The sequence below is a fragment of the Anguilla anguilla genome, chromosome 3 (genome assembly GCF_013347855.1).
Source record: "Anguilla anguilla isolate fAngAng1 chromosome 3, fAngAng1.pri, whole genome shotgun sequence".
NCBI classification, from domain to species: domain Eukaryota; kingdom Metazoa; phylum Chordata; class Actinopteri; order Anguilliformes; family Anguillidae; genus Anguilla; species Anguilla anguilla.
The window spans coordinates 17,849,901-17,872,939 of record NC_049203.1 but is presented as its reverse complement, the minus strand read 5'-3'; the positions used below and the strand labels follow the sequence as shown (position 1 = coordinate 17,872,939).

Below are 23,039 nucleotides of genomic sequence, written 5' to 3'. Positions count from 1 at the left end.
CTACACCAAGTCACTTAGGTTGGAATTATCCGCAAATGTGGATATTAGCAGACATGCAAATAAACGTTTTATTGAATGCAATTTTTCTTTTCGTTTAGTCAAAAGGGCAGATTTATACAAAATCTAAAGATTAGAATACTAAATCTCTGTGCTCAAAATACCCCCTCCCACGCGCAGAAATTTAGCACAAAAATGACTACATATAAAATCGTCTGGTGGTTTCTATCCGCAGGATAATGAACAAAGAATATGCTGAGTCATGCTTTACTTGTACTTTCTGATGTATTCGGTGTTGGTCTTATAGTTATCTGAAACTATGCTTGGCGTCTAGTTCCTGGAAGGATGGTATCTTATGCTTTATATTATTCTTCTAACGAAGACCATGTTCACCCCAGAACATAGCATTTTCTTGTTCGTGTTGCTGTAGGCTATTTCCCCACTCGCCCTGAAGTCGGAACATCCATATGCCTTTCAAAAAAAGGTTGTTAATCATATTTTAAACACTGAGTACATACATAGTTTACTGTAGTACTACAGTGTAATGTGTAGCCTAATTTACAAAAATAAAAACAAAATAAATTGCACCATTACATAATTCTCAATTCCATAACATATTCCACCAAAATGCCTTTATTTGACAGGCTGACCAGGAAAGCAGATTATATTGTGCGTTTGTGAAAGTGTAGACAAGGGTAGCCGTTTGAGAGAAAACAAGATTGTAGTTTCCCATTGGGCGCTCGCAAAAATCCCTGCATATTCCACGTCGGCAGAATCTCAGATGGGAAGCTTCAGTTTTGGGGCGCACTGGCCCGGCCTGTTCTTTACGAAAATAAGAACATTTAAACTATTTGATTATTTTAAAGCATATGCCATGCAATAATACGTCATCGACTTAACACATTAGGCTGTGGGATAACACTACTATCTCGACGGCAGTCGGAAGGGTGATGATGATGATGATGAACACTGCTAGCCCTACGCCATATATTTTCCTTATTGTGGCGGACTGAGACATCTGTTCTTCGTAAAGAAAGAGGGTCCAGTTTCTGAGATGGCTCACCAAGCCTAGTTTTAAGCCCACGGACCGCAATTTTCTGTGGAGATTCAAAAGTAGGCTATAAGGCCATAAATTCAGCAGAGCGGAAAGGACAAATTAGGAGGCGTCACATACAACAAAAAAACGTCTCCAGTTCATTGTCCATGAACAAACAATGAATGTGCTTACCACATGCTAACGTATAGTATCGGACTGGAGCATATAAAACACCGAAAGTCTGACAGAAGAAGCACGGAGTAACCTAGATTCTGCTCTCATATCTAATGCTTCTCCTCTCAACCAGATGGCGTTTTATAAGGTCCAAGCGCGATGACGGATTTTTTGAGCGAGTGCAGACAAAAATCTTGGCGCGAGCACAGCTGATTCTGCGCTCAAATCGAACGTTCCTTTTCTCAACCTTTCGGCGTTTCATTATAAGCTCCTCAGTCTCGACCTTTATGCGTTTTATAAGCTCCATACTACATAGTCCGTGATAGCTCTGTACAAACTTTCGGTTTTACTACCACTGTCCGAGAAAAACGAAGGCTTGCTCGAATCAAGATCTCTTATTGGACAAGGGAGTTGAACAGACGCCCCCGCTGTAGCCAATAAGCACACACACCAAACATGGCTTACTCCACAGCGATTGGCCAATGCCTGTCCTTTTACATGCTTGCGAGCGGTGCTTCAGCGTGTTATAAGCACATTCATCTGAAACATTGAGGTACAGTAGGTGCCGGAAGACGTTGCCTCATATTTCCCGCAGTATCTGACAAACAGGTATGTGAAATGCGATACGTTATCGAAACACAGCGAACAGCAGGACGTTAGACATACCGTTTGTTGTTTCAGGATAGCCAGAGGATAGCAACAATCTAAAAAAGGTGTCTGGCTTGTTCGGCTTTTTCTACCTGTGTTACCGCACATCAATCAGAGCTTGACAAATGAATTCATTTTTGAGCAAATCAGCAACCCGAAACAAAATAATAAAACGTATGTGTCTAGTTTTTGTGACTGAGCGTTTAGTAGAAAGCCAGTCGTGATATACTAGGCATGGTGAAATAGTTTGTACGTCACAGCATCCCCACCAGTCGCCTTTAGTTCAGATCAGACATGCGGTTATTTCATCATGCAGCTAACCATAGCTAGTTGGCTAGCTATCTGTTTTTTTAAATGACCAATTGAATGATAACGCATTTAATGTCGTTGTCAAAAACCACTTGCTTGATAACGCTGTGCGTTTTTTATTTTATTTTTTTAAATTGGTGGCTAAATGTTTTATCCTTACTGGCTTGTTACAATCAGTATTAGCGACTACCTCATTCAGTTATTCTCAATTTAGGAGACTGGGTAGTTGGCTATGGCTAATAGACTTAGCTTGGTATGTTACTACGGATGAGGGTTGCATCATCTTAGGGGTTCTGGGTCAAACGAATAGCTCATAGATAAGCAATAGCATTGATACGGATAGCTAAGACAAATTGGACAACGTTTTCCTGTGAATAATAAAGAAAGGACGTTTTAGAGTTGGATGTAGTTATCAGAATTTACAATTAACTGGCAACGTAAAACAGGCTACTGACTTACCCCTAGCTGTAAGTTACCTATGCTATGAGCTAGCCAATTTAGGTTTTAAGTATTATCATATAAGTTATTATGCACTATAAAACTTATACTTTATACTTGATAAATGAAACCCTGAATTTTAAAATGCACTATTTATTTATTATTTTTTAAAAGAAGAAATACCTGGGGTTTAAGATCAAACGAAACGGATAACTGAGTCAGTTTGTTACAGTCTATTTACATAGTCGGTTACAACACTTGAAGTTTCCCACACAAAAAAACATCGATACGATATATATATATATATATATATATATATATATATATATATATATATATATATACGTAATCGTAATGTTCTAGACAAAGTGTTTAAACGGGGCCGTTCTAACATTACAATTTCTATATTATTTCTGTAAATGAGAAGCCGCATGTTTTCGTAAGTTAGCCAACTATGTTTCTGACTGTGGGAAAATGTTTAAACCTATATGCTTAAACAAACATGACTATATTTGGAAACCTGGAAGTTTTCATAAGGATTTGTCCAGTCACACAAAGCTACACCGGTAATCAAAGAGCATGTGCTAAAACGATTATGATACTCTTGTCTTTGTTAAACCGTCATCCCCCCGTCACCTCTGCTCCTCACGCGTCACGTATTTAAGTGAAACGAGTTAAGGATGAATAAGCCGTTTATCAAAACTTGAGACGAAACCGCCCCATCTCGTTAATTTTTTTTCTGCCTGTAGTGAAATAATTTGGCCCCACTTAGAGCCGTTGTACGAACGAAACACAAGATGCAGAACAACAGGATTAATCATGTCAGAAGAAACAACCGTCTCGGGGAAAAAACCGGATATGATAGCTGCAGGTTGGTCCTTCTCTTGTTGACACACTGGAACTGAGACCGTGTCAGCTGAACAACCCCCAATCGTCGTTAAATGTCGGTCTCTCATACACACTCATACATGCTCTCTATCACACACACACATAGGATTCTGCTGGTGGGAGGGGCTGGCATCTCCAGGATCGTGTTGCAGGCATGGACTGACTGACTTTTTAAAGTGCAGCTCTCTGGAGTCGTGGTGGCACCAGCAACAACCATAGAAATTCCAGAATTGGAGGAACTGGGAGTTGGGGATAGGAAAGCTTTCAAGTGCTTAACTGTTGTGAATTGTTGTTGTAAGGCAGGGGCCTCAAACTCAATTCTTGGAGGGCTGCAGTCTGCTGAAATTTGTGATTTCCTGTCAATCAATAGCAAATTTAGGCCTTGGAATCAAAGTGTGCAGCCTCTTCACCCAACCAATGACTTAAATTAAGCGCTTAAATGTAGGGACACACATCAAAAAGCAGCAGAGGCAGTGGCCCTCCAGGATTCGCCTTTGAGATCCCTGTTGTAAGGAAACAATACTAACGTCATTCTTTCTGTGTGGAATCCCTCCCTTGTCCTGCCAGCCAAGATTTAAGGTGAGTCGCCCAGGGTGTGGCATGCGCACAACAGTCAAAAGGTTGAGTTTTCTTGCCAGCTGCTGATGTATGCGTTCACAGGAGAAACCTTGCCACCCAAAACTGGCCTGAGGGCTTTGGCCTGCATGTAGAAAACAAGTGTTCATTCCGTATCACTGCTGATGAAGTTCAGGGGTCAGGTGCTCTGCGTTTTTAGTTTGATCACAGGATTTTATGAAGCGTTTAGTTCTGAGCATATCACCTGGACTTCCATTTTTATTTAGATGAGCATAAGCAAACGCCAGCACACTCTGTAAAAGAGTTTGGCTTGACTCTGAACATATCTAAAGGTCTCTGTCATGCCACAGAGCTTGTGTGTTCTTTTTCCATGTGATAACCTGATACGTGTAGAAGCTCAATGCTCGACAAAAAAATGTGTATTTATTTCTCATTGTATTGTCCAGGCTGTGTCAATGTCAATAACATCGTAGCGGCGAGGCGACCCCTGAGTTTGAAAAGAGGCCTTGCCTGCATTTTCCCAGCTTCTTGGGCTCTTCACAGAGAGTGCAGAGAGGCTGATAAACTGCTGTGCAATGAGGGGTCATTTCCACCCCACTGTTAGCCCCTAATGTGCTTCATATTGCCTGATAGATGCATCTCCATTGATGCTGCCGTAAACGCATAAATTATACAATGGTGTCTACTTTGTCTGGGGGATATTCCAGCGCTTTTGCTGCAAGCTGGTGTGTGTGTGTGTGTGTGTGTGAATGCAAGCAAGTGTGCGTGCAGGTCCACACAGACATTTCAGCGCAGCGAAGAACATCTGATATCCGACTCTGGGGTTTGGTGGTATGTAGGACCCCTGCCAAGAGTGGTGAAAGCCAAACCCAGTTACATCGCCAGCTCTGTTAACCACCCGCTCCTACTCAGTCAACTACTCCAGTGTTTAACCGGGGGAGAAAAATTGGCGGTCGTTAAACAAGAAAATATATCTGAAACAGCAAGCTACAGTAGGTGAGAAGGTGGCAAAGCTTATGTCCTGGAGGAATGCATGGATGTTGTAATGCCAGGCTCATAGCGTAGTGAGACTAACTAGTAAGCCATTGGGACAGATAAAAGTACCTCCCTGCGGATACCTTTTACTTTGTGGCCAAAATTAGTGCCATGCCATTTAGTCCGTAGGTATTTCGACGGTGATACAGTTTGTTGTTTTGACTATTGCGGCACACTGGATTTGAAATGATGCACATGAAGGTTAAGGTATAGACAGACAGCTATAGTTTGAGGGTACTTTCATGCAGTTTGGGTGAACAGTGTACGAAATACAGTCCTTTTTATACATAGGGTCCCCCGTTTTAGGTTGCCATAATCAATTGTACAAATTGCATCATCTTAGTCATACTTTGTATTTGGCTACAAATCCTTTACATTCAATGAGTGCCTGAAGTCTGTGACCCATAAACATCACTAGTTACTGGGTATCGTTTCTGGTGATGTTTTGCCAGGCCTGTACTGCAGCAATCTTCAGCTCCTTTTAGTTTTGGGAGCTTTTTTCCTTCTGTTTTGTCTTCAGCAAGTGAAACGCGTGTTCAGTTGAGTTCAGGTCGGGTGATTGACGTGGCCATTCAAGAACATTCCACTATTTGCTCCTGAAAATGTAATTGGTTGCAGTATGTTTGGGGTTATTGTCCTGCTGCAAGGTGAATTGTTGTCCAATGAGTTTTGAGGCATTTAGTTGGATCTGTGGAGATAAAATGTTTCTTTAAACTTCAGAATTCATATTTCTGTTGCCATCAGTAGTCACATCATCAATAAAGACAAGTGACCAGTTCCTGTGGCATCAATACATGCCCAAGCCATGGGGAAACCCTGGGAATGAGGGAACTGTGTATAAATCTGTAATTCCTGCTCCTGACATGAATGTAAGTGCCTTCAAATTAAAGCTGACAGTCTGCACTTTAACCTTATGTTTAGTTTCAAATCCAGTTTTAAACAAAACAAAAACGAAAATTGTGTCACTGTCCAAATACTTACAGACTGCACTATGTTGGTTAGACCAATTCCTTTTAATGTCACTTAGGGGTATTTGTAGATGGGAAGACCTTGCACCCACTTGTTAACAAGGTTCAGATCTACAGAGGATAAAGATTTGAAAGAAAGGAGACTGCAGTCTTGGCTGCTTAATTTATATGACAAAAATAATTAGCCTTTCAAATAAGTTAAGGAGCAAAGAGAGTTCCATTTTTCATATGAATCTTTTGAAGTGGTGTCTGTAGGGCGATACATTGTAACACCTTCCGGTTGTCACCAGATAGCAGTTACTAGTTCAGACTTGCACACGCAACAGTGTAGAGATGTTCTCTACACCAGTCACACTGCAAGACAGGTGTGGTCTTTCCCGTCCAATCTTTCTCTCAGGTGCCAAGGTTTTGTTCCAGGTGTACAGTGGCACTTGTTTTCCTAAGCAGTATTTGCATTTAAATGGCTTCCAGTGAAACCTTTTACTGTGGCTCCTCTCTTGGCAATGATAGCCTTATCGGGTTAGCTCATTTTAAGGCAAAGGTACTTAGCACTCTGATTATCTGTGCACTTTGAAGTTCATTATGAAGCTGCTTCCATTATTGCTTAGTTTTGGCTGCTCTGGGAAGTTCCTGTTTGTACCAGTATTTTTGGTCTATTGTGGACTGAAGGAGGATTTTGTTATAAGTGGGATTACCGCTACAGCTAGCACAATAATTAAATACGCACATCTCTGAAGCTGACACCTCAATGTTTGTTTAATGTATTTACACTTAGTGGTGCAGAGAACAGTTTGTTTACGTGTGGTATTGAGGTTATTGACTAATTTAAGTCTCTTGCTCTGGTCTGTCCACTGTTGGTTTGCCTTAGAGCTGACAAAATTTGTTGTCAGAAACATACATGCTTGGCTGGGGTATGAAGAAATGCAAGGGAAACTCTGGAATATTTACAGTGATGTGGCCTGTTGAATTGGGGCCTGGTTCAGGGCATTTTCAATGCAGCATTTACTACTGAGTATTAGGGTCACCTGCATGTGTGCTTGCAGTCTTGTTTCAAATGAGGAATTAAAGTGCTTGATATTGTTGAGCTTTTAAAGGGATGATTTTTACCTGTTTAAATGACAACAATTAGAAGTTAAAATCCAATCAAAACACTGGCACTTTACGTGGTATATGGTATGGTATGTGGTGTGCTGTGGATAATGTTTTTTTTTTCTTCTTCTTAAAAAAACTACACGGACAAGGGCTCCCAATGATGAATGTTGCCTATGCAGTTAATTCCGACAGAAAACAGATTGTTCTTGCGCTATTAAGAAATGGGTTAATTTACAATACAAGCGATGCTATTTGTAGCTGTCCGCAAATCTGCGAAATGCTACTGTGTTCTTCTCCCTCATTACGTTCACTTTTCCCTGTCCTTTGAGTTGTAACCGTTTTAAGTATTCAAGGTCATTTGGGATGACTTGTAAATGTTTTTTCGAGATGCTAAGACACAACATCACACAAATGGATTTATTATTATTTTTCCCACTATCTGTAATGTAGGAAGAAGTTTAACCGTTGTGTGATTCATACATGTAGTGAAATGTGGCTCTTGTAGGAAGGCGTTTTCAGTCGAGCGCTAGTCAAATGGACTCCATATGCTCTGTTTCAAATAGAAATGTTTATTTTGGTGCCACAGTGCCAGCAAATATGTAAATATTTGCTTGGTCATACTGAAACTCGTTGCACCTGTTTTTTTTTCTGATTAAATGTGGATCGGTCCTTGCGCAGATGATGAGGTTTTTCAGAAGCCGGTTTTCCTGATTTGTTGACATTGACTCTTCCTTTGGCAGCTCTTCAGTTTGTTGCCTCATCACTTGAGATTTGTCTTGATTGCTTTGAGATGGCATTCCACTGACTGGAAAACTGGAACTGACTGGAAGTTGTTGTTTTATTACTGCAATGCTACTGTTTGCTGTAGAAACATGTCTTTGCTGCTCTGAACAGTCATGTAAGGTCAACTAGTACTTGTGTCAGTAATGAGTCTCTAGGAATTATGCTTTTCATTATCTTATATTTACAGAATTGTGCATTCAACTTTGAATAGTCATGGCTGTTTGGGAAAATGCGTGGTGTGTTTCATTTATTCTGTAGTTAGTTGGTTAACTCCTGTGTTCATTGCATCCTCTAATTCTTCCCAACAAAACTAGGTAACAGATGTTTGTGGAGCAGTTTGATGCAGAACATCCATTGTCCCAGCATGGTCATTGGCAACAGCCCTTGCTAAATTTTAATGATGCATCATTGGAGTGTTTCGGCTTCAACACCAGGGTGTTAATTAAGTGCATTAAATGTAAAAAAAATTAGACGATGAGAATCTTACTAATGCCTACAGAATCAATGGCTTTTTAATTGCAGTGACCTCTAACCTTTGCCCTCCTGACCTTTACCCCCCACTCAGGTGAACCATGCCTTCAGTACCCTCCAGCACAGAGACCAGCAGCTTGGCCTTGGCCTGCCCGCACGCCACCAAGCTCCACTCCGGCCAGATGCTCATCAACGGCGACGACAGTGGCAAGATTCGGCCTGGCCCCCTGCAGAAGAACGGGGAGGAGCACGGCAAGGCCTATCCCGAGCCTCCGCAGCTCAACGGGGAAGAGAGCAACGGGGACAGGAAGTGGATCCGCCCCGACCTGCCCAGCAGGTGCACCTGGAGGCTGGGCATGTCCCCGGAAGCCTCCCCGCACAGCCATCCTGAAAGGTGAGGGTTTCCTCAGCTTATCTCCCCTGCCTCCCCCACCCCCCTACCCACAAATCCCCTGATCCCCTGCTGTCATCTTCCTCCTCTAGAGGAAGGGTGTTTAGGTCCAGGCTTGGTGCGGTGCTGGATAATCTCTAGTTTGTAGGTAAACGGTGGGCCTCCATGAGCTGAATGGCCTGCTCTTATGTTCTGCCACTGCTTCTGACTCTTACATGTAACCTGCTTTCCCAGTGTGGCTTGCATTATTATATGGCTTGCCACATTCAGAAAAAAAATGTAAGTGCGTAACAGTAACAATATAAGAGAGCAATCTTGAGTCTAAACTCGTACTTCGGTTAACTTTTATAGCCCTCACACATTTTGGTTTATAAATAACGGTAACCCCGCTGAATGCCATGTGTCATGAGCAGTTTCTCGCTTTTTAATCTCTCCTCTGTAGTTTTGTCCGTGCTTTCTGTGTTTATTTCCTTTTACTCTTTTCCTGTTTTGGCCAAATTTAGTTGATAAACGAGGTTTTAATCGCAGTGGCACTTTCTGACAAAACATATGAGGGTGATAACACCTCAGCTGTGTGCCTGATCACTGTGATGGTTATACTGTACATTGTTTACAAGGATCCAAATTTGACCCAGGTTGCTTCCTTTAAAGAAGTCTTCAGTGGTGGGAAGGGTAAAATGGGACTGGTTATGATGGCATCTATATTTACTCTGTTAATTTACTGTAGTTTTAAGATGTTTTGTAATTGTATTTTTAGGTTGATTTTTGTTTTATCTTTTGTTTAGTTTTTCTTAAATAGGAAGATGATGACCAGGGTACTGCTAATTTGGAAACGTATGCATCTGTTATAATTACACCTTGTTATTATTCATTCCTATGGTCTAAACTGTTATGGTCTAAATGTATATATGCATTCTCCCCACAGGACGAAACCTTCTGGCATTCTCCCCAACATTCTGAGGAAGATCGGGGACACCCCACTGGTGCGCATGAACAAGATTCCCAAGACTTTTGGACTGAAGTGCGAGCTTTGTGAGTGTCCACATTCTCCCTACTGAGCCATCAATTTCAAATAATCCTTCCTATACATGTTATAAATGTAAATCCCATAAATGTCAGCTAGCGGCTCCTATGCATTAAATGAGTTACAGACAAGTAATGTCGGACACCCTCTCACATTTTGCAACAGTCTCTCTCTCGCTCTCTCTCTCGCTGTCTCGATGTCTCGCTCTCTCGCTCTCGCTCTCTCCCTCATTTTTCTCCTCTCTTGCTTTGTCACTCGTTTCAAATATTGAAAATTTCATGAAGTTGTGTAATGTATCGTAGACATGAGGAGCACCAAGAAATTTGAGTGGTTTAGTTTACAGGCTGGGATAAAAAATTAAATGAAATCTCCAGGACCAGGGTTGGTCAGCCTTTTTGTACCATGCCACAGTTACTTTCCTTAAGTAGAGGTGGTGGTGGTGGGGGGGGGGGGGCAGAATTGTTTGATATGTGGAATCCTGTCTTATGCAAGTGAACATTTAGGTGACATGAAAAGCTTTCATTGTGTGCTAGGAGACATAATTCCCTGTAACAACTCCGATAGCAAGGGGAGACTGAGTGATCCATTACCAAGTAGCACAACGGTCACGGGTTCTGTAGCACCATGAGATCCGATTTAATAGGAAAAGCAAATGCCGTGTCTCTCCCCCGCATGTTCTTTGGAATTTCCATACCAGTTTAACAGCTGGGTGTTGTTTGGATGGTTATCCTGAGCTCTCATTTGCATGCTGTTCCTCAAACTTTCTGAATATTTAAATGCCTGTGCATGTCACAGGACTTAGGCATACATGACTGCCAATGACTGCACGGAGTCACAAGTTGTTGCTTAGACTGTGGGATGGGTTGAAGTCGAAGTATGGATACTTGTTTTGGATCAGTTTATGATTAGACTTCACTGTATTCATGTAACTTAACATATTAACATATTTAACCTTACATGTGTTGATGCAGGAATCAGTTAATTGGGCAGGATCGGGCCACTGGCTAGCTATTTCACTTAAAATTTGAACGGGGTACTGCACCTTTTTAATGAGCAGTTTTAAAACATTTTAATCTTTTTAGCACCCAGTCTCTCGTTGATTCCTCTGGATTAACGGGGGCCAAATGCCAGTCCCTGTGAAGACTTCTAGAAATTCCCACTGACCAGACCTCTTTTGTTGCCTAAAACACGTGGGATTTGAATGCCATTGTAATCCATGCCAAATGCTTATTTTCTCTCTCTCTCTCTCTCCCCCTCTCTCTTGCTTTCTTGTTCTTTCTCTTTCAATCTCTTATCCCCTCCTGCCTCAGACGAGCTTTATTACCCAGCACTCTAATCCTAAAATGGGTGTGAACGGTCCCTCCTGTCCCCATTCAGGGGTTCAGAGTGAAACGGGACAGTATACATTTTTTAAAAAGTAGTACTTTCCTGCTTTAAGTACATGTATGCACGTCATTGAGTTGTGTCTCTCTCTCTTTCCCTCTGCAGTGGCGAAGTGCGAGTACTTTAACGCGGGGGGCAGCGTGAAGGACAGGATCAGTCTGCGCATGGTGGAGGACGCCGAGAGAGCTGGCATCCTCAAACCTGGGGACACCATCATCGAGCCCACGTCTGGGAACACTGGTGTGTGTGTGTGTGTGTGTGTGTGTGTGTGTGTACGTGTGTGTACCTGCCTCTTGTTAAGTCCCAAATAACAACCATGCTCCACATGCAGTAGTGAAAATTTGTTTTGCGCTCATGTTGTTTGTGAATTCACTTTGGCCTTTATCCATCGCCACATCCCCAGCCTGCCCAACCAGTTCAGTTACCGCTGTTCCACTTCACCATTTGGTCTCCTCCCCAGACCTGGCAGAAATGCATGTTTATCTGAAAGTGCGTGTCCCGTGGTTCTGCGCGTGTGCAGCCCCAGGGTGCTCTTACTGCGGCCTGGCCTCCCCGCAGGCCACGTAACCCAAGCGCAGAGCACCGGGCCAAGTCTCTATCCTGTTTCAGTGCACCTTTTAAAGGGTTTGTTTGACCCCCTCCCCCCTCTCCCCTCAGGTATCGGGCTGGCTCTGGCAGCGGCAGTGAAAGGATATCGCTGCATCATCGTCATGCCAGAGAAAATGAGCATGGAGAAGGTAAGGGGGTGTGGTGGGGGTGGGGTGGGGCCGTGGTGTGAGTCAGATGTGGTTGTTTGGCAGGCCCAGGTGCTGAGTTTTTTGGTCCGGTGCCCTTGCTCTCTCCTAATCGAGTGTAAGTTCAGGTACAGCCATGTGTATGGCTATATGTGCTGAAATGGGGAAGTGTGTTCAGTCACTGTGTCGTGCTCAGACTGCGTGAGTTCAGTTTGCAGAGGGCCCAGGGGATTCATGGTGAGGCTAGGTAATTATGTCAATGACACATCTGCCATTTGACTGTTAGGACCTCAGTATTTTACTCTGTGGACTGTTTGTGCTTGCTTTATACACTGTTTAACTGCAGAGAAACGTGCAATGCTCTCTGGTAAACGTAGTTATTTTTTCGGTGCGTTTCAGGTCGATGTCCTGCGCGCTCTGGGAGCTGAGATCGTCCGGACGCCCACCAGCGCTCGTTTTGACTCGCCGGAGTCGCACGTGGGCGTGGCCTGGAGGCTGAAGAACGAGATCCCCAACTCGCACATCCTGGACCAGTACCGCAATCCCAGCAACCCCCTGGCCCACTACGACACCACGGCCGAGGAGATCCTGGAGCAGTGCGATGGTGCGGACAGTCTTCCGCCTCCTCATGCATGCGTGTGCGTGCATGCATGCCTGTGTTTGTGTGTATGCGTGTATGAGTACGAGTGGCTGCCATAGGTCTCATGTCTCAGGTCTCTCTCTCTGTAAGCACCGTTCCTCCCATTTAAGCATTTGTGTTACAGCTAAATTAAGGACATCATAAATAGTGATATCAAGCTATTTATGACATCCCAATGTGTACAAACACCGTGGCTGAAACCTGGAGATGACCTCTTGGCAGATTGTTAGGGGATACGAGACCCCTGTGGGCGACTGCAAGTTCAGTACAGTTACTGTAGGTGGCAGTAGAGGACGTGACAGTCAAACGTGCTGATCTTAGATCTTCCAGTCAGGCTCAGAAGGCAATTTGCATAGTCAGCTGTCTGGACAAATTTATTCTATGTTTTTAAAGTTGTACAGAAATGTTTTTTTGTTTTTTTAAATCACAGCACCCTGAAAGTTTTTATATAGCTTTGTACATGTATCATATGTATCATAATGAATGCATTTAGTTAAAATGCAATACTGTATTGGTAAATTGGGGGTGGGGGGTTTTAGATTCAACAGAACAGTTCATGTTAGTGCTCAGTGATATTCATTCATAGAGAGGTGGTTATCATGCCCCCCCCCCCCCCCCCCCCCCCGCCCCCCCACTCTTGCTCCCAGGTAAGGTGGACATGCTGGTGGCTGGCGCTGGGACAGGAGGAACCATCACTGGCATTGCCCGCAAGCTGAAAGAGAGATGCCCAAACATAAAGGTGTGTGTCTGGACACTGTAACCTGACACGACATTGATGCACAATCTTGCCTTTTTTGCATTTTATTCCTAAGCATTTGGCAGACTCCTATCCAGATCGACCTGCGCACTTACATTCTTACATAAAGTTCGCTTTTTCCACTAGATTTCCTGAAGCAATTCAGAGTACCTTGCTCATGGGTAGTGGCCCACCTGGAAATCAAGCCAACTGCCTTTGTGTTTCAAGCTTAGTTCTCTAATCATGCTAATTAGGCTTCACTACTCATATTCAATTTATCTAGCTCCATTTGAAATCAGATTGTCACCCAGTGCCACAGGGGGAATTAGCAAAATCTGAAAATGTTCTGATCCCTTCAACAGGACAGAGCTGAACTCCTGGGAAATGCTGAAATGCACAAGAGTCTAAACTGTGTTGATGTTGTCATAGAGTGGGGCAGAGCAATATTAAGGCTGAGATTCAATTAATGCTTTTCCTTAACTTCAACTAACAAGGAATTGCTACTTCTTTTTCTCAACGAGTTTAGCAATCACTAAGCCTATCCGATTTTGGAAGAAATAAAATGAATGAGAGGCAGAGGTTTAATCTTGTTTAGGATCCATTACTGGCCGTGCTTGGGTTCTGTAAGGCAGTGGAAAGAGCGCATCTGTTAATCCTTGTTGTTTTTTCTCAGATTGTCGGAGTGGACCCTGAGGGGTCGATTCTGGCAGAGCCAGAGGAGCTGAACAAGACTGATAAAACCCAGTATGAGGTGGAGGGCATCGGGTACGACTTCGTCCCCACCGTGCTGGACAGATCTGTGAGTCTCTGCACACGCGTGCGCACACGCAATACGATCGCTTATTCTCACAGGAAATACTGAAGGATACTTATAGCTTTACGCCATGGTGTACATGGTCAATGTAAAAATGCTGACTAATCCCTTGGGCTCAGTGCAGTTTGTTGAACGAAGACACTCTAGTGCAATTTTGACTCTGAGTGCTTTGTCTGTTATGAATCCAAGGGTAGTCAGAGACCAGAATAATTTTTTCTGGCTGACACAGGCAATACTGGGGGAGGAGATTTGATGTATGCTGTAAGCCTGATGCATACTTTTGCGTGAAAGGGGACAGGGAGGTTTTGGCTCAGCCCACCCTGGGTTGTGTACGGTTTAAGCAACAGTAGATTTCAGTGATGGGCTTTGCTGTGAGCGTGCAGTCTGTGCTGTGAGCGCACTCTCTGAGCTGTGAGCGCACTCTCTGAGCTGTGAGCGCACTCTCTGAGGTGTGCTTTTGTGCACGTGTTTCTCAGGTCGTGGACAGCTGGTTCAAATCCAACGACGAGGACTCGTTCGCCATGTCGCGCATGCTGATCAGGGAGGAGGGTCTTCTCTGCGGTACGGCTTCCCGTCTGGCACCTGTCCATCATTGCTTACGAGAGTAGCAGCGGCTACTGGCACAACAAAATGGCTAAAATAGTGACAGGCTGCTAGCCATGGGTCATGGTGCGAGAATGTTGTTAGGGTATGGGGGCGGCTATTAGAAAGGGGAAAGGTGTGAAGAGTAAAGAGCGTAAACAGACCAGGGCTTACAGCAAGAGGAAGGCTGTATGACTGAGTAGGTCAAAGGGGAGGGGCTTATGAGAAAGGGTGGAGTTTGAGTGAAGGGAGAGTCTTATGAGGCAGAGGAAGGGGTTTGAGTGAAGAAGGGGGCTTATCAGAAAAGGGGATGGGTTTTAGTGAAGGGAGGGGCTTATGAGAAAGAGGAGTTTGAGCGAAGAACTCTCGCTCAGTTGAGTGTAAGGGTGTGTGATCGAGAAAGGTGTACTGAAGGTGTTGGCTGGGGCCTATGAGGGGGAGGGTTGTTCTCCGGGTTAGGGTGGAGTGGTGCATGTTCAGAGGGAGTGGCGGACAGGCGTTTGGGCGTGCCTGTGACCGTGTGCCCTTGTCCTTCCCGCACCTGTGCCAGGTGGCAGCTCGGGCACTGCCATGTCTGCAGCTGTCCAGGTTGCTAAGGAGCTGAAGGAGGGACAGCGCTGTGTGGTCATCCTGCCCGACTCCATCCGCAACTACATGTGAGGACCTGGTTGTTTTTTTGTTTTTTTTAGAGGTCTAAATCCTGTCCATTTTAAGCAGTGATCATATGCATATACCTGGATGCAGGAGCTAATTCCCTGAATAAATTCAGAGCTAGAATGAACGAATGAGTGCTCGGCTGTGACCGGGTCCAGTGTCTGGCCCTGAGCATCTCTGTAGTGTTAGCCTCCTTGGGATGTGGATGTGGTCTCTAACAGTGCACTGAGACTGACTGCTCTGTGCTGTCTCTCCCCCCCCACACACTTCAGGTCCAAGTTCCTGAGTGATAAGTGGATGTGTCAGAAAGGCTTCTTGAGGGAGGAGGAACTCATGGTGTCCAAGCCCTGGTGAGACTCTGCGTGTGTATGTGTGTGTGTGTGTGTTTGGATGCGGGTGTGTTTGGGTGTGTGCGCGCCTGCGTGTGTGTGCATAGAGGGTGAACGAGGGCCTGTGTGTTTATATGGTGTGTTTAGAAACATAGTTCTCTATTAAAGATTTTATTGATTTGAGATGTTGACTGTTTGTTTTTAAGTGGTCTGAATGTATTGTGCGCTGTGAGTTGGGGGTGCATTGCTCCTAGAACTCCATGCAGATAAGAGATGTTTTCGGGATTAGGTAACGGATTGTAGTGTAGCACGTGCAGCACCTAAACCCCTTGACGAGCGGGGGCCGGTTGCTGGGGCGACCGCGGTCGTTTGTAACCGACCCTGACCCTGTCCCGGGTCCCGGGTCCCGCTCCCCCTCCAGGTGGTGGAACCGCACCCTGCAGGTCCTTAACCTGTGCGCCCCCCTGACCGTCCTGCCTACCGTCACCATCAAGAGGACCATCACCATCCTAAAGGAGAAGGCCTTCGACCAGGCGCCCGTCGTCGACGAATCTGGGTGGGTCCTGGCCGTTGCTGTCCCATTCGGGTGGTGTTTTTTTTATTAATCCAACCCCTCGGCGCATATTGGGTGGCTTTTTTTTTTTTTTTGGTGTCGATGGATGTGAACATTAAATTTGAACAGGATGCCTTTTGGCTGTTTGGCCAGGTTGTGTCTACTGAAATTTGATTTCTTTTCACCTCTGGAGGTGTGAACGCCTTAAGTTTCAGCTCGACACCTTTGGTTACGTGGCCAGTTTACCCAAGCATGTTTAGAGATAAACATTACTATCATGGCAGTGGACAGCTCACGCCTGGACAGATTCTGGTAAGGGCTGGGGCCTCAAATTGTTGCTCAGCAGCTCCCAGACCTTCCACACCTAACCCTTATTTACTGAGCCAGTACACCCATTATTAAAATTTACTTTAACGTATGTTTAATAGCATACCTGCATGTACCTTTGGCAGGGTGTAATCTGACCTCTGTCAGCATCTGTGGAATGTCTGTAATGTACAGCATAATTTGTTTTACACATATCTATTATACTGCCTCACACCCTCTCATACCCCAGCAAAGTTTTGGGTTTGAGTTCCAGTCCTCAGCCCTGAAGTCCTTGTCCTTTTCTGTTTATGAAATGTACACGATAATGAATTATAAGTAAAAGTGTTTAAAAAAGAAAAGGTAAGCAAATGTGTGCCATGTTGTTGAGAGTCTGTCACCAAGTTTTTTTCTGAGGTTCCTACTTCCTCCTCTGCTATACAGGGTGATTTTGGGAATGGTCACTCTTGGAAACATGCTGTCCTCCGTGCTGGCCGGGAAGGTGAAGCCATCTGACCCCGTCAGCAAGGTCCTCTACAAGCAGTTCAAGCAGGTGAGTCCCTGACCCTCCTTTACCCTTTCCCCAACACCCACACACGCACTCGCATGCTCTCTCACACACACACTTACACAGTCTCTCACTCACGCACACACACACACACATTCTCTCTCTCTCTCTCTCTCTCACACACACACTCTTTCACACACACTCTCACACTTGCATGCGCCCACAGTGTACTGTCCTTGGAAGATATGGTTTCAGTATGGGTAAATCCCTCCTTTGTCCATCTGCTGTGTTCAGTACAGTCCAGCCTTGTGCCTATTGGCTAAAAATGTTTTTGAGTAGAGAGGGGTGTTTTGAGGCTGTGGCATGTTTTATCTCTCCTGATTGGCTATCTCCAGTATAAAATGCGTGCAGCCAAAACATTCCCCTTGTGCTGGCGTGCCTGTGTGTTTGGCACCTCAAGAATCCACAGAGGTGGTTTGTAAATGTTTTAAATCTTTTTTTCAGTGACATGGAAACCACTGTTACAGTTTAGTCATTTTGCTGGTGCTTTTGGCCAGGGCAACTTGGGGATGTGCATTTCACATGGTAGGCTAGCGCCACTATAGGTCCGCCTAAGATGGGCAGATTTACATTCAAATCAGTGTCGCCGTCAAGGTGCACGACTCAAGACCTGTGAAATAAGGGAGAGGACGGTCAATTTTGATCTTTTTTTTAAAAACGGAGATGTTCAGGTGTCCCGTGTGCTAAAATGATGAGCCAGAGTTACTCGGTGTCCTGGGCTCTAGATGATCAAGCACGGGATGTATCGAGAGCACGGCGATGATGAAAGCTCAGATGAAAATGGACTCTTCCTGGGAGATTTTAAGCCCCCCTCCCCCTCCCCTCCCCCACAGGTGCGCCTGATCGACAACCTGGGGAAAATATCCCGCATCCTGGAGACGGATCACTTCGCCCTGGTCGTTCACGAGCAGATTCAGTGTAAGTCTTCTCCCTCTCTGGCTGATGAGGAGGGTTTTGGAGATCACATTGCCATGATGGTCAACCAAAAATTGTTGTTGTTGATTTGCAACAAGGGTTCATTTTTATTTTTATATTTATATTTTTTCTAATAAAGGGGCATCAGAGTCTCACTTTTTCTCTCACTGTCTCTTCCCTCCCCCCATCTTTCACATCACTTCCTTTTGCCAACTCCACTCTCGCTCTCACTCTACTATAATATTTCTGGTATAATATTGCTCCCTCTCTTTTTTTCCCCTCCTGTACTTTTGGTCACTCTTCTCTTTTTCTCTTATTCTGCTCTAGTCTTCCCACTTCTGCGTGCTCCCTCTATCTTTCTCTTCTGCTTTCCGGCCTTCTGCTTTATTTCCTGTCATCTTCTGCTTGTCCTCTTCCTCTTTTTTGGTCTACCACATGCTCTCAGTCGAGCTGTCCTTCCTTCTTCACACTAATAGACCGCCATTAACCTGTTAAGGATGGTCTGCGGAAGAAACTGAAAATAGACAGCTCTCCACCATTTTGCAACGAGAAGCCATGTCCGTCACAGCATAATGATTTAGCCCCTCCCCCTCCTTTGGTCAAAGGGTATAGATCAGGGAATTGTGTAAATGCTGGCTTTTATTTCAACCCATTTTTATTCTGACTTCCCTAAACGGTAGCGTACACCAGCGCTGGCTCATTTCTTATATCAGACCACGGTAGAACATTTTTATGACGGAAGCCAGCATGAAACATGCTCCACACAGCTGTGACTTATGACTTTATCCAAAGAAACTATCGAATGACAGGCCTTGTTATATAATTCAGCCTAGACGATTCCATGAAAGCCTAGACGAGATTGGTCCATATTGTCCTCCCGTAGACTAGATGGCAAGTCATTTGATACCTTTCTGTACCTGGGACGGTGTGATATTAATTGCTGGCCACCACTGAGGTGCACTCTCATTCTGGAAAAAAAACGTCTCCGCATCATTGCATCACTTGGACTCGGAAAAGTTGAAGGCGTGGTTCAATAAATTGTTTTGCTTCTACGCTCAGCCTTGAAAGCGAAACGCTGTGTCTGGCACGGGGAGATTATCTTTGCCTGGGCGCTGTGTTTGCTTTGCCGTCTGTGTGTTTGACAGGCTCATGCAACAGTGGCAAAGTCCACCTGCCCTCCTTTTTTCGTTTCTGGGATTTGGTTGGCATCTCGAGGGCCTGGTCAACGAGTAGTTGCTGGTCCGCATTGCTCGGTTTTTTTCAGTGGCGCCCAGACGGCGTCGCAGGCCGCGAGGCGCACGGGAAGATCGGGCTGGGGCTATGCATCAGTTCCTCATCATGTGGAGAAGCAGGATTCCTTCATCTCCTTTTACACAACCTCTTTGAAGCAGCTGTAACTGATATGGCATAAAAATGTGTGCTTACTGGCATGTCATTGGCATCTATTTGTGGGGGGGGGGGGGCACAAGTGATGGGAACTTTATGGTTGCCCCCCCCCTTGTCACTGTGAACACAAGGTCACTGTTGCTCATTCTGCCTCTGTATTGGTCTTTCGCTCTCTCTGTCTGTCTGTCCTGCAGATCTGACGGACGGATCGCCCGCCCTGAAGCAGATGGTTTTCGGAGTGGTGACCGCCATCGACCTGCTCAACTTCGTCACCACCCGGGAGAGGGCGCTGTCTCTCTCCGAGAGCACGGACGAACTTTAAATCCCTTCCTGCGTGTACGTATGTGTGTGTGTGTGTGTGTGTGTGCCGTGCGTCGGTGTGTGAGTGCGAGGATCGACCAGAATCGATAAGGTCGTTAGTTTTGCGGGCGGGGCTGCTCTGGCACAGGTGCACCCAATCAATCTACTGATGTTTGTGATGCCAGTAGAAATCTGTGGAACTTTTGATTCAGCTAGAGGGCCATCTCAGAACCATGAATGTCTCTTCTTTTATTTGTTGTTTTGAGTTGTGATTTGTCACAACTGGATGGAATTTTGTGAACCCAGTGAAGAGTAGGTTTTTTGGAATTATTATTTTTGGTTTTCAAAATTACAAGTCGATGTTCTGGAACTCTTTGCTTTCAAAGAACTTTCAAAATAAAATAAATAATCAAAAATTATACTGGGGAATTTTACAATTTTGAAATATTTACCAAAAATATTTGTTTAATGTTACATTTTTAATTACTGATTCCTGACTGGGAAAACCAAAACAATTATTGCACATCTTAAGAGCATCATTAACATAACATCATTAACAAGTTTCTAAATTACATTCTAATTGATAATCTATAACTTGGTAAAACAAATATGGAGGATAATCATTTTCTGTCAGTCATTTTCAAAATTGTCCTGGAATTCCTTATTCTTTGATGGTCCACAGACCATGACTTTACTGTAAAAACACTTTGATTCCTCAGATCTGTATTTCATTTGTGAAGAGCTGGGTGGATTTATATTTTAATTTTAATCAGCACATTTTTTTAACTGATTTGTTTTTGCAGCTAATCATCTTTTGCTGTATTTTGTCAGTATAGTATGTTTATGGTTGGAAAACTAAATGAAATCACTATTTTTAGCTGCTCTGCAAAAATGTCTTGCAATACCTATAGCGTACCTATAGCGGAAGTTCTTTTCGAAGTATTTGAATAATCTACTTGAGTGAAGAGTTTTGGGTGAACTCGCATGTTCGAAGGGATTTGATTGATCAAAAAGATGTAGAGGAATGCATAATTATTTTTCCTGCTCCAAAGTCATATTTGATTTAAACATTCTTTGATCAGTAATAGTGCATGGTGATTGGCTTAGCACATCTACTCTCTATTAGTGCCTGAGGGTCAGCACCAGATCAGCTAGTGAAAGGAATGCTTCCTTAATTTTTCTTTTTGAGGGACGAACTTCAGACCGATACAAAGTTGCGCTTCAAAAACCTGCTTATTAATCTGCTGGGTTTAACACAATGTAGTGTGTTCTGGGTTAATTTAGTGACAGGAAGTTTAGCACGTGGTTTCCCCGAATTGATCAAATCTGCTCTTCCTCTTATAGTATTTACTTTTACTTTCTCACTCCCAAAAATCATCACCAAAGTTTTATTTATGTGCATTTTTGTGAAGGTTATATTTCTACTGTAAAGTATTTAATTAGTGGCTGTAGTGCAACCTCCCATGGGCTCAAAGTATTGAATCAGTTTGTGTATTTTTTTCTCTTGTATTTGTGGCAGTGTAGCGCCCTCTATGGACTGATATAAAGCATAGCAGGTGAAGTGGTTCCTGTAGCCATGAGCAAGCTGTATTTTAAATGACCTTTAAAAAAACACATCTCTTGTCACACTCGACATAGAGAGGGCTGGTTCAAGTCGCTTCCATGGAGATCACCTGCTTCCACTATAGATGTGTTCTTGCTGGCCTGTTGTCCAAGGTAAAACTCTATAGTGTAGTTACTCTGGAAACCTTGTTTAGTTGGCAATTGGAAGTATCTGGGTAGGACTATATTTAGACGTGTTTGGCCAAACCGAACTTGCACCCAAAAGAGCAAAACTTGCATTGGGTATTTTCTTGTATTGAAACAAGATGTTAAGGTGTACTTTTTGTTCGATGTAGAGTGTGGTCAGCACAGGAGGTCTTTTATACAGGCCACTGTTGGGGAAATCTAGGCTTAATTTGCAGGATTTTTCCCTATTTACTGTACCTTGACTTTGTTTAAATGATTGAATTTATGTTATGACAATGAATTTTATGCAGTTAAAGGTACAGGCAACTGGATTCAAATTTTGATCATATCCCCCTATTTAATATTTCTTTCAAGTTTTTGGCCCAATTATAACCATTAAATTGTAATAAACATTATTTGCTTATTGCGACCTGTTCAGCAGACAAGGACAGGGGGAGGGAGTGTGTCCTGTGCTAGAGTCAGATGATAGCATAGACTATACGAGTTACAGGTCAGATGATAGCATATAGACTATATGAGTTACAGGTCAGATGATAGCATAGACTATACGAGTTACAGGTCAGATGATAGCATACAAGCTCCCGACCAAATCAGATGAAGTTACAGTCGGCAACGCACAGCAGGCAAAATGTCATATACGGAGCCACCTCCTGATTGGTCAGTGGGAATTGAAACAGAATTTGCTCGCATGACCTCTCACACCTGACGAATTCAAGCCAATTGTGCCCAAATTTTTTTGACACTCAAAAAAACAATCAAGAGTCTGTAAGCCAGTCAGATTGGTTTGGAATGGTTTTCTTGCATAACTAACGCCAGGTTAACTCCACCTACTGAAAACCTTGCATTTTGCCAAGGGGGAAAGCAAACCAATTTCAGCACAGGCCTTTGTGTTTTTTTTTTTTTTCGTTTTTTTTTTTTTACAAGAATCAATTAAAAAATATTTCTCGGCCATTTGTGAATGCAAAAAAAAAAAAAGGTATTAAAATGGCACATCAGCGAAGAATTGAGATTTTCAGTTTCCTGGACCTTTAACATATACCAAGACAATTAAGAATGAGATGAGATGGATACTTTTATTTGTCCCCGTGGGGAAATTGGTTTGCAGCATAATCAAGGCATTTCATCACAAAAATCACTATTAGACATACTATTTGCATGAACACATGCAAATGCAAACACATGCAAATGCAGAAATATCCCTTGGGGAAACTTTGAAAATATAAAAAAATAAAAAATCAGATATTCAGTATATTAACTTAATTGGACAGTTTCTGTTTCTTCTCACCCATCCTTGCTTGGAGTTGACAAAATCAAAGCTGTTGATTTTTATTTTCTGAGTCTTTCATCCTCAGGCGCTGTAATGCAAAAAATGGCTTCAAATAAAGGTTTGTTCTGATTACTGCAAATGTGCTGATGTCATTTTTTGCTTCACAAGTACTTAATGTAATTGAGTGATCTTCTTGTGAGAGGGAGTTTGCAGTTATGTCCATTCACTTGACTGACCCGGCCCTTGGCTCCTGGTAAGCGTAAAGGTTCCCAAACCTTAAAACGGGGTGTCAGAGG

General features: G+C 43.7%; 1 protein-coding gene across 1 annotated transcript; it reads left to right on the top strand.

Annotated features, from left to right (window-relative positions):
* Window positions 1-1,682: 1,682 nt before the first annotated feature.
* Window positions 1,683-22,875, top strand: LOC118223378 (cystathionine beta-synthase-like). Its single transcript, XM_035409808.1, has 15 exons — window positions 1,683-1,816; window positions 8,510-8,809; window positions 9,732-9,838; window positions 11,319-11,453; window positions 11,871-11,950; window positions 12,347-12,551; window positions 13,235-13,326; window positions 13,997-14,122; window positions 14,614-14,698; window positions 15,270-15,375; window positions 15,646-15,723; window positions 16,124-16,258; window positions 17,003-17,111; window positions 17,960-18,044; window positions 19,622-22,875. Exons 2-15 carry the CDS (start codon window positions 8,517-8,519, stop codon window positions 19,747-19,749), a joined length of 1,764 nt encoding a protein of 587 aa, XP_035265699.1. The 5' UTR covers window positions 1,683-1,816; window positions 8,510-8,516; the 3' UTR covers window positions 19,750-22,875.
* Window positions 22,876-23,039: the final 164 nt, after the last annotated feature.